General features: G+C 37.6%; 3 protein-coding genes across 7 annotated transcripts in view; all 3 read right to left on the reverse strand.

Annotated features, from left to right (window-relative positions):
* The window catches only part of mgat3a (beta-1,4-mannosyl-glycoprotein 4-beta-N-acetylglucosaminyltransferase a), a 26,574-nt gene extending 26,259 nt beyond the window's left edge, over positions 1–315 (reverse strand). Inside the window, exon 1 of the mRNA XM_052138996.1 lies at positions 213–315. The gene's annotated coding sequence lies outside the window, so the exon portion shown is untranslated. The remainder of the gene's footprint in view (positions 1–212) is intronic.
* Positions 316–3,665: 3,350 nt separating this feature from the next.
* ddx5 (DEAD (Asp-Glu-Ala-Asp) box helicase 5) lies at positions 3,666–9,505 on the reverse strand. 4 transcript variants are annotated; one of them, XM_052138974.1, is made up of 13 exons: positions 9,344–9,505; positions 8,005–8,179; positions 7,804–7,900; positions 7,592–7,725; positions 7,431–7,496; positions 7,193–7,334; positions 6,942–7,102; positions 6,664–6,836; positions 6,455–6,565; positions 6,312–6,373; positions 6,170–6,229; positions 4,644–4,865; positions 3,666–4,351 (listed from the first exon to the last, which is right to left on the reverse strand). In XM_052138974.1, exons 1-13 carry the CDS (start codon positions 9,382–9,384, stop codon positions 3,948–3,950), a joined length of 1,848 nt encoding a protein of 615 aa, XP_051994934.1. In that variant the 5' UTR covers positions 9,385–9,505; the 3' UTR covers positions 3,666–3,947. The 4 variants fall into 4 exon arrangements, with proteins under 4 accessions (XP_051994934.1, XP_051994935.1, XP_051994936.1 ...); XM_052138975.1 differs by having other exon boundaries at positions 8,005–8,176; positions 9,344–9,500; XM_052138976.1 differs by having other exon boundaries at positions 4,184–4,351; positions 4,631–4,865.
* A 3,566-nt stretch (positions 9,506–13,071) lies between these two features.
* LOC127652679 (E3 ubiquitin-protein ligase SMURF2-like) overlaps positions 13,072–16,919 on the reverse strand; it is a 99,347-nt gene continuing 95,499 nt past the window's right edge. For both annotated transcript variants that reach the window (XM_052138973.1, XM_052138972.1), the window contains one exon: positions 13,072–14,785. In XM_052138973.1, the coding sequence (XP_051994933.1) occupies positions 14,686–14,785 (100 nt within the window). In that variant the 3' untranslated portion in view covers positions 13,072–14,685. The remainder of the gene's footprint in view (positions 14,786–16,919) is intronic.

The following is a 16,919-nucleotide window of genomic DNA, read 5'->3' on the forward strand; positions in this document are numbered from 1 at the left end:
TGAAACAATAATATTTATGTACTGGCCCCACTGAAATATTGTAAGTGCCTCACTGTAATCGCGATTTATTTATTTTAATAAACGAGGGACGAATAGAAACGATTCTGAAGTGGTAATCAAAATTATGCCACAAATTTTAAAAGGAAAGTTTTGCCCCCCTGATCAACATAGAAACAAGCGGAAAACGCAGCAGGACACCGCTAATCTCTTACCTGACAGACAGGTGCGACCTCAGTTCAGACTTCGCATCGTGCAGATGTCTGTGTCTATTTGTGCACTTGACTTTTGCTCTTACGCAGGAAACTAACTGTACACAATACATGCGCACCCAAGACTACAGTTCGCGTGACTTCCTTGAAAGTGAATGATTATTTTAGACGCCCCCTCCATTTTTTAAGATCAGTTTAAATGTGATGTTTTTAATGACACACTGCCATCAAATTAATCTAAATGCATGTTTTTGATGATCACATATGAATTGCAACACTAATACCATCCCATTCCTTCTGCCCTCTAAAGATAATGGTGATTAATGCTATAGGCTGCATATACAAATACGTGGTGGAGGTGTAGTGGTTTAAACCACATAACTAATAAACTGGTAATCAGAAGGTCGCTGGTTCGATCCCCACAGCCGCCGCCGCCACCACCACCACCGGTTGCTCCGGGGGGGGATTGTCCCTGTAATAAGGGCTTTGTAAGTTGCTTTGGATAAAAGCATCTGCTAAATGCATAAATGTAAAAACATGCATAAATCTAAATAAATGGTTAACACAATGAGTAAATATTACACATACTTTACAAACATGCACCAGATGAGATCATCTTTGTCAAGTCTGAATGTAAATTACCTGAATGGGCCTCCACAAGCCAAATCATGTCAGATTTCTGTTTGGTGAGCATTATTGGCCAAACATCACTAATAATGCTCACAAGAGCATGGATGGTCCTGTGGAAAATAATAGCCTGTGAATGAGGAACGCCTGAATGGATTACTCATTATTGGTTGTTAAATATATGATTCCATAAAGTGACTTTTAGACCACCACTTGTAGCCAGAATAAGCATGAATCATAAACATTGGCCAGTAATTGTGCCTTTTAATGGAATATTCCGGGTTCAACACAAGTTAAGCTCAATCGACAGCAGTTGTGGCATACTGTTGATTACCACAAATATTTACATTTATTCATTTGGCAGACGCGTTTATCCAAAGCGACTTACAAAAGAGGAAAACATAAGCGAATCATCTTAAGACATTTGGACAAAAAGTGCCATACTACAGAGTTTCACTAGCATCAGAATAGTATACAAATCAGATTTAAGTGCAACAAGATTTTTTTTTTTTTAGTGACTGGTTAAGTGCTCTTGGAAAAGATGTGTTTTTAGCCGTTTTTTGAAGACAGAAAGTGAGTTAGCTTAACGGATTGAGTTGGGAAGGTCATCCCACCAACGTGGTATGATGAAACTGAAAGTCCGGGAAAGTGTTTTGGTGCCTCTTTGTGTTGGTACGACAAGGCGACGTTCCTTAGCTGACCGCAGGCTTCTGGCAAGAGTGTAGATCTGCATAAATGATTTTAGACCCAGTGACTGTTTTGTATGCCAGCATCAGGGCCTTGAATTTAATACGTGCATCAACCGGCAGCCAGTGGAGAGAGACAAAGAGTGGTGTAACGTGTGCTGTCTTAGGTTCATTAAAGACCAGACGTGCTGCTGCATTCTGGATCATTTGCAGAGGTCTAATTGAGCAGGCAGCAAGGCCTGCATTGAGAGTTAGAGTAGTCCAGTCTAGTTATGACAAGTGATTGAACAAGCAGTTGTGTGGCATGTTCCGAGTGGAAAGGTCTTATTTTCCTGATATTGTAGAGTGTAAATCTACATGATCTTGCCGTCTTTGAAATGTGGTCTGTGAAATTTAGCTTGTTAATCATTTTGACTTGCCCTCCTTTTCTTAAAAATATCTAAATAAATAAATCTGGGTTAAAGTGAGGCACTTACAATGGAAGTGAATGGGGCCAATCTGTAAACGTTAAAATACTCACTGTTTTAAAATTATAGCCACAATAAAATACAATGCGTTAACATGATTTCAGTGCAATACAATTGCTTACTAACTACAGAATTTATAGTTATAGCCAATTTTACAACTTTGTTGCCATGACGATGTAATGTCAACAAACCCTAAAATGATTGTACAAATGATTTGAACTTTACAGCTCAACAAATACATGCGTTTCAACGAATGTAAATGCTTTTATAAGATTCACATTTCTGTGTTTAAACCCTCCAAAAATTGGCCCCATTCCCTTCCAAGTGCCTCACTGTAACACCTTTTTGCTTTTAAAGAAATATTTTTTTTTCTTAATCAACATTATGCCACAAATGCTGTTTGAGTTTAACACTACATTAATTCGTCAATTATGAAATGTGTAGACATGTGGATAGAAACATAAAATATTATAGATTTAAATACATGTCAATAATTAGAAATGATCAAATTGAAAACAGATACATGCTTTTTCTATTACCTATTGCTCAATATAGTGCCTCGGATTTGGAAGTATTTTATTCCCATTCATTTTTTCCACCATAGGGATTAAAAAAAAAAATCCAGCTCCAAGATTAATCAAAACATGTATATCACGGGCATATTCATAATATGAATCGTCTTAATGTATTTGTCCATTTCCTATCTCCCCAAGAGAAGGAATACACTTTGCGTTAGGCAGTTACTGCAAAGCAATAATCAGTCAATCAATTAAAACACAAGAATGTGTTCTTTGCACTTCTGTAACTGTTAGTTACAAGTATGTGTGTCAAGCAATCCCAACAACCCTGTTGTACAGTTACAGCAGTCGTGTAACGGTACAAACCAGCAGAGGGTGCCAAGCACATTGTGATGCATACTGGGAAAAAAGAAAAGCGCACAAACACATGACAGTAATTTCAGATTGTGGTTGTAACATTATATTGATGGGTAGTTTCTCTTCAAAAGGGACTTGGAAATTGGTCATGATTGAAGGGAAAATGCGGTCATGTAAAACCAAATTCTCAAGGAACTTCTGTAGCCCCAGGTGGTTCACATTAGTTACAGCATGAGAATGGCACTAGTAAACAAGGCAGTGGCTTAAGTATAGATAGGTCAAAGTCCTTGAGTGGTCAAGTCAAAGCCATGACCTAAAGCTAATAGAAAACCTATGGATGGACTTGAGCACTCAAGTACATCTCCGCTCATCCCACAATTTGACTGAACTCTTAATTCTGCAAGGTAAAATTGGCAAGTATTCACCAACCTAGCTGCACGAAGCAAGCAGAGACAGATCCCACAGACTGATGGCTGCATTAAAGTAAAAGGTAGCACTACAAACTATTAAATTTACTTACTCTATTTTTGACATCTTTTGGAACTATTGCCTCCCCCTCCCAATTACACTGGTGAATTTCTACACAAAATGTGCATGTATGGAGCCTACAAGACAAGTGTTATCTTGTTAACGGTCAACTTCTTGGTCACAATTTTCATAAAATTTTACAAGCTATAAATATGCATGCAAGCTACACAACTTGCCCTTTCAAATTGCAATAAAGAAATGCATCTGAATTAATTATCTAATTGAGATTAAAAAATGACTCTGAAAAGTAGTTAAAATGAACAGAGACAAGAGCAGTTTTTAATATTTTTATTTGGAGGAATCAGGATCATGCAATGGCCTAAACAGGCCCTTGACATTTACCAGGTGTAGATCCTTCTTGGTTACCTCTACACAGTACAAAATAACTTACTGAAAACACTAACAAAAAAGGAATTAATAAAATCAAAACCCTGCACAGCAGACTCCGGGACTCTATAGAGGAATGCATGTTCTTTAAATCCGGTTTCATAGAAAGTTACATAACTCTTATTAAACTGAACAATCAAAGATAAAGGGAAGCAAATGAGATTGAATTTACTGTGGGAAGGCAGGAGGGGGCATGGGAAAGGGCATAGACTGGGGCATCTGTGGGTTAAAGGGGAACTGTGGGGGGTGGCTCATACCATTCTGAACACCCCCTTGGTTGGCACCAAACTGCTGGTTCTGATAACTTTGGCTTCCATAGCCGCCAGACTGGTTGCCACTGAAGTTAGACTGTCCGTTATTGCTGTACCCGCCGTTATAGCCATTACCACTGTTACCGCTGCTATTGTAGCCGCTTGATCCATTTTGATTCTTGTTTCCAAATACCTTCTTTTGTCCATAAGAGTCTCCATTGCGGCTGTCCTGACCATAGCTATTGAAATCCCGTCTGCCACCAGAGTGGCGGTCACGACGGTCATCCCTAAAACCTCCAGTGCGACCTCCCCTTGAACGACCTGCAAAAATGTTTTTATTAAAAACAATGGAAGTGGAGAAATCAAATCCAACTTTTCAGACTAAAACAATTCCAAGTATAGCACTTAAAAACATACAAGTCAAAAGTCCACAACCAAAGCATAGAGAAGAAAAAAAATTGCCATCCAGACTACAAGCAACTAAAAGGACATTAAAAAACTCCAATCTATATATGAAAAAGGCCTAGAAGGTCCCACTTGAGGTTATGAATAGATTAAGGACAAACTGGCTGAAAATTAAGCGCAGCTCTTGTATCTCACCAATTGGATTTACCTCCTCTGTCTTCGGCCATCTGGATGAGTTTGGGGTTGATAGCTTGATTCGCCTCGCGGAGAACTGAGACTAGGTCGTGTGCTTGTTTCATGTTGTTGGGTGTAAAGAAAGTGTATGCCGTTCCAGTTTTCTGACTTCGAGCTGTACGGCCAATACGGTGAATGTAGTCCTCGGAATTGTTGGGGTAGTCATAGTTAATGACAAATTTGACGTCTTCAACATCTGTTTAAAAATAAATGGATGTGCCATGGCAGCGATAGTGGTGCGGGATGCACACCACAGCAGCAAGAACAGGAACAAAAGTTAGCAAGGGAAGAACTCATTTGCAAGATACTTACCAAGCTGAGAAAAAGATGGTTAAAACACGTTAAGGATAATTAATCAGGAATGATCCAAAAAATTGTAGTCTATAAAAAGTCCATTCTAACAACCAGTTAAAATGTGATGACCATCTAAGGAGATCCTCAATTAGCAAGTGTCAACAAACTTGCCAAGATAAAATATAAACTAGCTTGTATATATAAAAAAGCATATTCAAGGCTCAAATTTGATCCTACAAGTGGCAATTTCTCAACAAACCCGGTGCTCACTTGAAAAAAAATTATTCTCTTTGGCAGGACTCGACATGACTGAAGCCAGCAAAGGAGGGAACACATCGACCAGCCGGGTAATCGCATTCAGTGCAGAGGCATGGAGATAAAAGCATCTGCTCTCGTTAAAAAAAGGCCAACTTTTGAAAGCACTTTTCCATTAACAGGGTTCCCACCATTTTTGTCCAATGTATTTCCATGACTCTTCCTGGGGAGCATTCTTTCCATTTCTATTGACTGTAAAGCTGCTTTGGAACAATATGTACTGGAAAAGCATTATATAAATAACCCTGAATTGAAAGTTGATTTAAATAAGTATTGAAAAATCAATATATAAAAATGTTTTAAAAAAACACCCACACCCTCGCAAAAAAAAAAAAGCAAAAAGGAATTTCTATTTGATAATTTTAGAGCCGAGCATAACTACGAGACAATTTCCTGATATATTCAAGCTTTTCATGACCATGGGAACCCTGCATAAGGAAACCTCAGCTAACAGTCCAACCAATGACAGACTTGTACCATCACCGTAGACATCAAAAAAAAATCTTGGCTGGGAAAATGCAAATTCAACCATTCGAGTTGTGGCGCGAGAGCAGAAGCGAGCAAGACGCAGTACGACCACCCTGCGGTGCCACGCTCCTCCGTAGTATGCGGTCACACTAGGTGCCTCTCAGACTTGGCCCAATCACAGAGCTCCAATCACCTCTGAATGCAATTTGATTGGCTGGCAGACAGGCAGAACTCCACAGAGGAGCTCCTTACCCCCTCCGGTGAACCTGGACGTGTCATGCCAAGCTCCTGCCTCCAAGACTGCACCTTCAGGTGAGGGGGAGCTCAGAAAGCACAGCAGTTAAAAACAACAATACTTCATAGACCACAACGTTCTACACTATATACAGTAATAATAGAACTCAGAATAAAAGAACAACAAACCTAGTCCTCTGGAGGCAACATCAGTGGCGATGAGAATGGGGGCTTTGCCAAATTTAAATTCTGTTTAGAAGAGAAACCAAGTTTTAAAAATAGCATGACTGATTTAACTGTTGTATAAGTTTTATCCTGCCCAGACACATACCATTTAGGACCCAGTCCCTCTCCTGTTGGCTTTTGTCTCCATGAATACCCATTGCAGGCCACCTGCAAGACAGAAAATTCTAATCAAGTTCTCTGCATTTGACATCCACATGAAGCAATAATGAGCAAAGTAGTTCATCTTACCCATCCCTGCGCATCCTCCTGGTCAGATCATCACACCTTCTCTTGGTCTCTACGAAGATAATGGTCTTGTTCTCCTTCTCGCTCATGATTTCCTCCAACAGGCGTAACAGTCTGGTTGTTCATAAACATTTTATTATACAAGCCTTTAAAAAGTCAAATTCATTATGACATGGCACTTAGAACTACTATGAAAGACTTTCAGTACTCACTTATCCTCTTTTTCTCCATCATTGCAGACATCCACAATCTGAAGGATATTGTGGTTGGCACTGAGCTGAAGAGCTCCAACATTGATCTGCACATATTCTTTAAGAAAGTCCTCTGCTAACTGCCTAACCTCTTTAGGCCAGGTAGCACTCCACATCAGAGTCTGTCGGTCAGGCTATAAAGGGAACAAATAAGAGGATTTAAACAATGGGTTACTGGATGACAAAATCAAATATTCAAGAACTCGTATGGGTTCATTCATAAGACACTGAACACGTACTCTAATTTGGTCCAAAATTTTTCGAATCTGGGGTTCAAACCCCATGTCCAGCATCCTGTCCGCCTCATCTAGCACAAGGTATGTGCACCTGCGCAGATTTGTCTTTCCGACCTCCAGAAAATCGATAAGTCTACCAGGGGTGGCAATGCAGATCTCAACTCCTAAGAACAGTAATAGGAGTTAAGTTAGGTGTACACATACGTTTACACAAGAGATGCAAAAGTATTCTGAAAGCTTAATTTCACACATACCTCTTTCCAGGTCCCGGATCTGTGGTCCTTTGGGAGCTCCTCCATAGATACAGGTGGACTTGAGACGAGATGCTTTGCCATACTCTGCTGCCACCTGCTGGACCTGCTGTGCCAGTTCACGGGTAGGAGCCAACACCAAACACTAGAGGGAAGACACCCAATTAACACACTAATTTAAGGCAATTGATAATCATCATCATCATCTGGTTACGCATACTTCACAAAAGTCTGGACTTACAATGGGGCCGTCTCCATGTTCCAGGAATGGTTGGTGGTTTATATGAACGATGGCAGGGAGCAAATACTGCAGACAAAAGGAAACGCATTAAAACCAGCTAAAGACCATTAAAATTGAGGGGGGGAAAAAAAGAGAAAAAAAAAAGCATAGATGGTTCATACCGAGAGAGTTTTCCCAGATCCTGTCTGTGCAATGCCGACCATATCTTTGCCACTCAGTGCCACTGGCCACCCCTGAGCCTGAATGGGCGTTGGATCAGTCCAGTTCTGTTTATCGATCACGTCCATCACATAGTCTGTAAAAAGGATCAAATGCTTACTTTAAACTCAATCAAATGCATTCAATTATTTGAAAACAATTTGTATGAACTTACTTGGGAAATTTGCTTCATGGAACTTCATAATGGGCTTGGGACAGTCTCTTCCCTTCACTGTAATCTCTTTGGTTCTCCTGTAGTGCTCAACATCTTGCTGCAATACAGAAAACATCTCAGATATAAAAAAACAAAACAAGCAAACAGGCCAAGTTCATATCCTTTCAATGACAAATTACCGACATATGGACGTTTACTTACAGGTGACTTCCTTGAAACCTCGTGGTGCTCTTGGTAGAAGTTTTTCTCAAACTTGGGCAGTTCGTCCACGTTCCAGTTTTTTTTCCGCAGTCGATCGCCAGGATTCCCAAACTTCTTAGGTGGAGGAGGTCCATTTCGGTTGCCTCCAAAACGTGGGGGGCCACTGTTGTAACTGCTAGGATATTTTAAATAAAATTGTTTAAATAAATGCACACATTACAAAATACCAGCAAATGGGTACTCCGTATATGCTGGGGTTACATCACATCAAACAACACTATAGACCTTCACTTAAGCAACACTTTAAAATAAAGTGTTGCTCATTGTTAGTTCATGATGACAAATGGAACCTTATTGTAAATGTGTTCCCACGCAAACTGTATTAAGCCAGTTTTCCACATCGAGACTCCTACTGTGTGAGGTTTTGTCTACTGACATTTCTTGGAAATGCGTCATAAATGATTTGACAGCGGAACGACCCAAAAAAAACTACACTGTACAACCCATTACTGTATGTTTATTCCTTACAGTATCGCTGTAATTCCTGTCAGAATTCGGAGATGGCGCTGGTGTGAATAAGGTCGACGGACTGTTTTATAAGACTCAAACAAAGGCGTGGAACCATGGTTATCTAATAATATCACACGGAAATACCATGGTACTTATGAAAAATACTAAATCACAACCATGTATAAATTGTATTTGCATGGTTCACCGATGTACTTTAAAGCAGTACTAAACGGTAAAACAATGGCACGCGTCCAAAAAAATAAAACGGGCAATACAGTGGTGCTTAAATGCATTTCTTCCCAGACAATAGCAATTGAAACTGACCATATAAGGAAAGCAAAAGCCTTGAATAATAGATGAAAGCAGCTCAGCTTTCAGCTCACATCGTGTCGAGTTTTACTGCGCAACATTTTAAAGCCGCTGCCATTTTATTTCTTACCGGCAGGAGACAAAGAGGGAAAAAAACGTCCGGCATTTTACATCAGCAGAGCCACATGGTTGGCCGTGGCCTTTCAATTAAAAAAGACTACATTCATATGTAAAAACGACAACGCATTTCCAACGTTAAAAAAAACATTTTCTAAACGTTAACACTGAAAACACGCCATTTTATTTTTTCGATCGATGAGAGGCAGCTATATACACGAATCTCCCGATTAATCAGGAAAACACACATAAAAACGATCCAATTCGACTCAACAGCACATTACATCATATATTATGATAAACACAATTAATCCGTCGAAGATAAAAACAGAGTAATCAAAATTGATTAAGCGTTTAATGTTCACAAACCAATTGTTACTCGACCTTTAATACAATATCTTACCCTCTGTCACGACCGCGGTCTCTGTCTGAATATCCTGGCATCTTGTAACAGAAGATTAGAAGTAAAAAATAAATAAATTACTCGGACGTTAACGGTAATGTGATGTAATGGTGCTCAAGAACGCCGGGTACAACGAGTTCTCGCCGGGTTTTATAGCAAGAGGACGCGGCTTCCGGAAAACCATTGACGTCATTCAGATGGTAACACCTCGGTAGCCAAAATCTCGCGAGAGTCTTATTCGCTGTTACCAAGGTTAGGTTTAGGGTTAGATTCAGTTGTAGGCATGATGTTAGGGTATTAATTAATTGGTATGGGTAGGTGTAGGGTTTCTGTGGGACTCGAAATAAACATAGAGTGTGAACGTCGCATGCGGCTCTCGCGAGACTTTTGTTACCGTCTAGACACGACCCTGATGTTCAGACAGCGCTTCCTCATCACTGAGCATGCGCACTATCGTAAAGCCTACTTGTCTATAAGGAGACATTTTGGCTTGACATTGAAATGTAGTTTTGTATTTAAATATAAGCGTGGAAATAACAACTATATCGCCTAACATACACTACACAACATTTTATATGTGTTATATTTAAAACGTTTACAAAAAAGTTCCTATGTTACTTCCATAGCAGTAAGATAATCATTGTAATCATTAAGTACCATGATATTATCATGATGCCTTCAACTCGCATAGTACTTTTGTCGATAAAACCTTTAGATCCGATGCTTAAATGCTAATAATTGGGTTAGTAGACAAATATGAATTGAGTGTTAGTTCACCCAAATATCAAAATTCTCTCATCATTTCCCACACGTACATCGCTCAGACATCTATTGATGTGCAATCTTTCATCAAGATATTTCCTCTCGGATGTCAAAAAGACATTCAGCAGATGTCTTTGAGACGTTTATTATTTAGAATATTTGTAAATCTGATCTTTTAAATATGTTAAGGAGATGTTTATTAGCTTTCCAGATGAAAAGATCTAAAACAGACATCTCGGAGATGTATGTGTGTGCTACCTGGATTACTCACCCTAATGTTGTCTCAAGCCTAACCCTTACCCTCCACAGAATACAAACTAAGATATTGTAATGGAGAAATTATGTATTTTTGTCCATACAATGCAAGTGAATGGTGACCAAATCTTTGAAGCTCCAAAAAGCACATAAAGGCAGCATGAAAGTAATCAGTATGACTCCAGTGGTGTAATCCTTGTATTCTGAAGTGACCCAATCAGTTTTGGGTGAGAACAGACCAAAATGTAACTATTTTTTCACTAAATATCTTGACATCAGCAGTCTCCTAGGTGATCATTATTCTAGCTTGATTAAACCTCCTATTGTGCCTATGATCGTGCCTAGAGACTGCAATGACAAGGTGTACAGTAAAATATAAGTTACATTTCAGCCTGTTCTCAAGTAGATCACTTCAGAAGACCGATTAAACCACCATATCCATAATTTGTTTCCCTGTGATTGTGTTTTATGAAGCTTCAAAGTTTTGGTCACCATTCACTTGCTTTGCATGGACCTACAAAGCTGAGATATTCTTCTAAAAATCTTCGTTAGTGTTCAGCAGATGAAAGAAAGTCACATATCTGGGATGGCATATAGTATATTTTTATTAAGCATAAAAAGATTTGTAGAGTAGCCTGGTCATTATGTAAACCAGGAAAACTCTAAAGGTTGCATGCTGCGTGACTATGCTATTTGAAAGCCTGAAGGTCGCACATATGCTGTCTTATCTTACCTCAGCAATATTATACAGAATGGTACAACGTGGAGAAAGCATCCCTTAATCACTGGGTGGACAATCATTAGTCATACTACTCTATTATGTTTACATGAAATGTAAATATATGTATATATATATATAAAAAGAAACTAGTTGCAGGGATTCCACTATTAAAACAAAGCCAGACGGTCTGATCACTAATTGTGGCAAACAGATATGATGGGGATTTCTTGCAAAGAGAGGAAAGACTTCATTATTCCATGACACATGGTGGCGAGTAAATAAAGAGAGAATTTTCATTTTTGTGTGAACAATTTATTTTAATGTACATAAAAATGAAAACATGAATTATTGTACATAGCTCTTTTAATTTATGAGATATGAGTTTTTATCAAATTTGGTCACTACGTGATTCATTTGCTTTATTTCATCGTTTTGATGAATTATGCTCTTCTTAAATGTGGAAAATATTTCTAACAAAGAATGAGTCGTGTATCCAAACTTTTAACTGGTAGTGTATGTAATGTAGTACAGCACTAATGTGTCTATTGATAATGGTCTAACTTTATATTTTATTACCCGGTGTGGGTGGTAAATATCAGTCTGTTTTGAGACCTGTAGTCAAACCAAGTTTGACACCTTGAACACTTGCTAAAAGGGGAATATTAACACCTTCCTCCACCTTTCAATATGTTGTACAGATTCTTTCTTATTCTAATAGGGTCATCTGTCCCCTTTCTTCCAATATGATGCTTAACTGCCCATGTTGGTGTCACAATAGACTGTAAAGCACTGTGATACTCTCTATTTTGAAACATGCAGCTGGCATGCAGCTGGCATGAAAGTCTTACTGCAGTTAAAATCATAAGAACGAAAGGCTAGTACATTAAGCTTCCCTCTTTTATCACAGAATGAAATGACAAAGTGTTTTTAATAACTTTAAGAGTTAAAAGACACTTAAAGGAATGAAAACTATTTATTACACGGCTCTGGTTGGTCACATTTTTTTAAACTAATTGACCATTGTTACAGGCAATACATTTGATACATAGTGGCATCTTTCGTGTCTCTTGTATCACTGCGGTCTCTTCTCAATTTATAAAATGATTTCAACCCATACATTGTTCATGTTGATTAGTTTATTTGGTAAGTAGCCGTGTAATAAGCAGGGTAACGTACAGTCAGACGGTCATTAATCACAAAACTTGATCTCTTCAGTATGATGTAAACACCCATAAGACCACATTGTTATGGTTTATTTTGCAAAAAGTACATTATCATTAAAACAAAGTCACAGAGAACCAGGTGGCCACTGTTATCCCATCATGAAGGCGAGTTTAATCAGATCTAATTAAACACAAAAATAAAACACTTTTACAAAAATGATAGTGTGTTACATTTAGCAAATTGCACTGGTCAGCTATGAAAGTTAAAAGTGTTGTCTAGTAAATCATGCTATAAAGGAACCCTTTGAAATCCTAACACGTCAATTGGGCATCCAGTCCATAAGGAAGCCTATTTGACTACACAATGTATATATAAAAAAAGGTGAAAAAGAAGAGAAGACAAAGAGATCTTTATGTGTGCACCAGAATTTAAATGAAATATATAATCATTCAGAGTATAATCCATAAAGCTTGGTAAATAGATTTTTTGCCTATTATATACAGCTATTATATTGTGTGTGCAAAATGTATATTTGTTTTTCAAATCTAATTAAATTAAAGATAAGTGACAGTCAGTGATACACATATGAACAATATACTATAACTATACAAAGCACCATCTCAGAATATTTAACTGATCCATCCAGAGGCTTTTTTTATTTGTTGTTTTTTTCACCTTCTTCACACTCAATTTATAAAAAGTAACAAGTAAATTTGTATAGCTCATTATCAGCATATGCAAACTCTTAACAACAGTCCATGGTCATAGAGGATTGCTATAGACAGGCAGCATATCATAAACATTCAACATTTATATATATATATATATATATATATATATATATATATATATATATATATATATATATATATATATGCATTAGTCTATTTATGCAGTTTATTTTATTAATCCTGAAGGAAACGGTTTCTCAATGTTTCAAGCTGTGCATTGAGGACTACAAAAAGCACATTAAACATGCTTGTTCTTTATTACTAATATTTTTACACCAAAAGCCAATTACTGAATTATAAAATATAGATGTATTTTTTCTTCTTCAGTACAGCTATCCTCCTGCATTTCATTTGTAAAGCTCACTGAAGGCCAGTGACATTTTTTGCATGATAAAAAGTTCAGTAAATTGGTATTATAATGACTTAATAATAAATTACAAAAATAACTAGTGAAAGGATCACTACTCTCTCTTGATTTCCATGAGGAGTAAACAATTTAATTTCTTCTTTTATGACTCTTTAAATAATTAAATGGTAACATTATAATGAGAGGGAATGAAATGGAAGACACTTCACATCTCATTAACATGCTCAAATATATATATATATCTTAAAGGGTTCAAATTGACATCGGAAGAAAATCAGAATTCCATTATTAAAAAAGTTGACACCAATAGAACAACATATTCAAATGTTTTCTGAATAATTTTTTTCTTCATTCCTAAAAAACCCACCAAAGACAAAAAAATAAAATGAAATCTAAGCAAATGTCAATCCAACTGAAGCCTTAGATACTGTATTTTTTTGATGCATACATCCTTTTTTTAAACTTCATTTTTTGCACTGGAAACATCGGCAATGTTTTTTGTGACAATGCCAATATATTATATCTGTATATTTTTATTCTTTTAACCCCATCCTCTTACACCATATAAAAATAAAGCTAGACTACCTACCTACCTAAGAGTTTGTTTATTCATTCGTTCACTTTAAACAAGCTTATGAGTCCGACTGCTGATGTCACCAGTCTTGGGGAATGTTGCAAAGGTAGTTAGATACTATCTAGTGTAGGGCAGTCCAAAAGAGACCAGCAGGGCCTTTAATGGCATTCCCTGATTGCAAGGAAATTCTTTACACAGATCGCGGAAGTCCAAGTAGCAAGAATCAACACCCTGTACAACAAGAAAAGTTTTGCGGATGTCCCAAAGTCAAACAAACGCACATTTGTGCAGTCCTTTGTTGACATTGGCATCTTCCTCTCTGGTCTTGTCTTCGGTGAGGACAGTAGTGCGTTTATGTTAGCTTATGCTGGAGCGCTCTTTGTTTGTTCCCCGCTAAAGTTCAGCCTCTGCAAGAGTCTAGTTGGTACAAATGCTACATGAAATACGGTAAATATTGTTTGTCTTAATGCTAAAAACAAAAGGAGAGAAAAAAAAGAGAAGGTTCCAAAAAATAGTAAGTAAAAAGTCAAAGAGTTACTAGCAGCTGAAAAGATACGTTGTTTTTTGTCTTCTTTTCAAATAATGCAGAAAATTCCATATAGCAGCATTCGGCGTCGAGTGCTGCGGCTTAATCCACCCATCCTCAGCCGTTCCGTCTAAGTCTCTTCTTCCGCAAGGGGAAAATGTAAGGCCAGCAGTTTGGTCGGCTGTGTGACAGGACTGATCCACCTGGAGAAAGGTTCCTCTGCGGCCGCTAGCGACAGGCAATCACTCCACAGCAAAGCCGCAGGTCTCCTCGATGGCCGTCAGCAGTTTGTCGTAGAGTTTATCGTAGCTCTCGTATGGAGGAATGTCGATCCGGTTGAAGCTGAGATGAAATTAAAAAGAAATGCATAGCAGTGTTGAATTAGTTCTGCAGTATATTGCTGTCCATGAAAAAATGGCTGTGATAGACTAGCGATAGACCAATGTATTGGCCAATATTTGGTATTTTGAGATTATCGCAGGCACGATAACTAATTAAAATGAGTGGTGTTACAGCTTTTCCTTGTGTCGTTCCAAAATCTACTTGCATTCTCATCAATGGATATTGCACTTTTTCTGTTTTTAAATATTTGAGTGACTTTTTGCCAATATTATTCAGGGAATTTGAGTTAATATTGTGCACAATAAACATAGAAACATGTTTATGCAAACAAAATATTAACATTTGCAGAAAGCCTGAGATCAAATAGAACATCTAAATATTTTTCTTCTTCATTTAAACCACAAAATTACGTTTTTTAAACATTCAAAACAAAGGAAAGCTCTGACATAATAATCCAATAATCCAAAATAAAAGAAAAAGGGTAAAACAACTAAGAATACATAAGAAAACAAATCAAACATATACAAATCTGTGACATAAATTCTTATATAATTTTTAAAGTACATTTTTCACTCAATTTGCTATTCTGATAATATAATTTGTAAAGAAATGTTTTATTTAATGAGACAAATGCTAAATTTAACAGTAGTGATATTAGCTCTTCCTTTTGTCTTTTGCGCTTTTCCTCTATTCAAGGGATAGTTCACCCCAAAATGAAAAGTGAATGGTGCCCAGAACTTTGAAGGTTCAAAAAGCACATAAAGGCAGCATAAAAGCAATCCATACAACTCCAGTGGTTTAATCCATGTCTTCAGAAGCCATATGATAAGTCAGGGTGAGAAACAGATCCATATTTAAAGGTGCTGTAAGTGATTTTTGTTATTTTTATGGAATTTTATGCAGAATATGTTCCTTCTCCCTGAAAGATATCAATTAAATAAGTGTCATGAGATCTCTCACTGGTCTCTGTAAACAGCATATAAAAATGTGTCCGCGGGCCGCAGTCAGCGATGCCTTCTACCACTCAATCATTCTGGGTGTTCTCAAAGTGTTGTAGTTGAAGCAGATCATTAAAGCTTAATGCCATTTTTAGATTTATAATAGTTGTCAGTTGAGGGTACTATTCTGCTATTGTTGTGTTTGACTACCTTGGGAACACACACTAATGCTGCTCTTCTGCTTAGTATCGGTCTCATCAATACCATTGATGTGCTGGGTTTTGGAAAGAGGGGGTGTGGCTAATTCAACAGCTCAGTCTCGTGGAAGAGTGATGGTAGAACTGCTTAATCGCTCTGAAGTGCAAAATGGTTTTATAATGGGATGTCAGTTGTTTTCTAATATGTTTAATACATTTATTTCTTGGATTCGCCTCCTTTCCTCATCCCTTAAAGCCAGTGTTCATACTAATGATATTCTTTCTGATTATTTTGCTCTCGGACGAGGGTGTCGCCAAGGCTGTCCCTTATCGCCTTTGCTCTTTGCTGTTGCTATCGAGCCTCAGTCTATCGTATTAAGATCTTCCCATTTATTTAAAGGAATAGTCCGATACGGTGTTGAATACAAATTGTTGCTATATGCTGATGATTTGTTACTGTATGTAACTGATCCTATTACTTCTGTTTTGAGTGTTCTGGAAACCTTCAGTTCCGTTTCGGGTTCTAAATTAAATTTGGAGAAAAGCGACTCTTATCCCGTCAATACTGAAGCATTTTATCTCCAACATACAGATCTACCTTTTCAATTTAGTCACATGTTGACACATTCTTTGTCTGGTCTTGCATCGGCTAATGTCACTCCCCTTATCTCAAAGATTAAATCCAATATGCAAAGTTGGGGTAACCTCCCCCTTTCTCTGATTGGCAGGATCAATGCTGTCAAAATTTGTAGGTGCATCCTATTTGGGTCCTTTAAGTAATAACATTTTCAGTGTGGAATGACAAGGGCATTAAACAATTCAAAAATATGAATGTAGATGGTGTCTTTGATAGTTTTGCCAACTTGCCATCTACTTATGACCTCCCTATAACGTGTTTTAAAATTCAAAATTTTATTTCTAGATGTTTCCCTAATTTCCCCTCTGTACCTCCAGAACATGGGAGAGCTTGCTCTCATATAATCAGAGAGGAATGATTTA

Source organism: Xyrauchen texanus, chromosome 12 (assembly GCF_025860055.1).
Source record: "Xyrauchen texanus isolate HMW12.3.18 chromosome 12, RBS_HiC_50CHRs, whole genome shotgun sequence".
In the NCBI taxonomy this organism is placed as follows: domain Eukaryota; kingdom Metazoa; phylum Chordata; class Actinopteri; order Cypriniformes; family Catostomidae; genus Xyrauchen; species Xyrauchen texanus.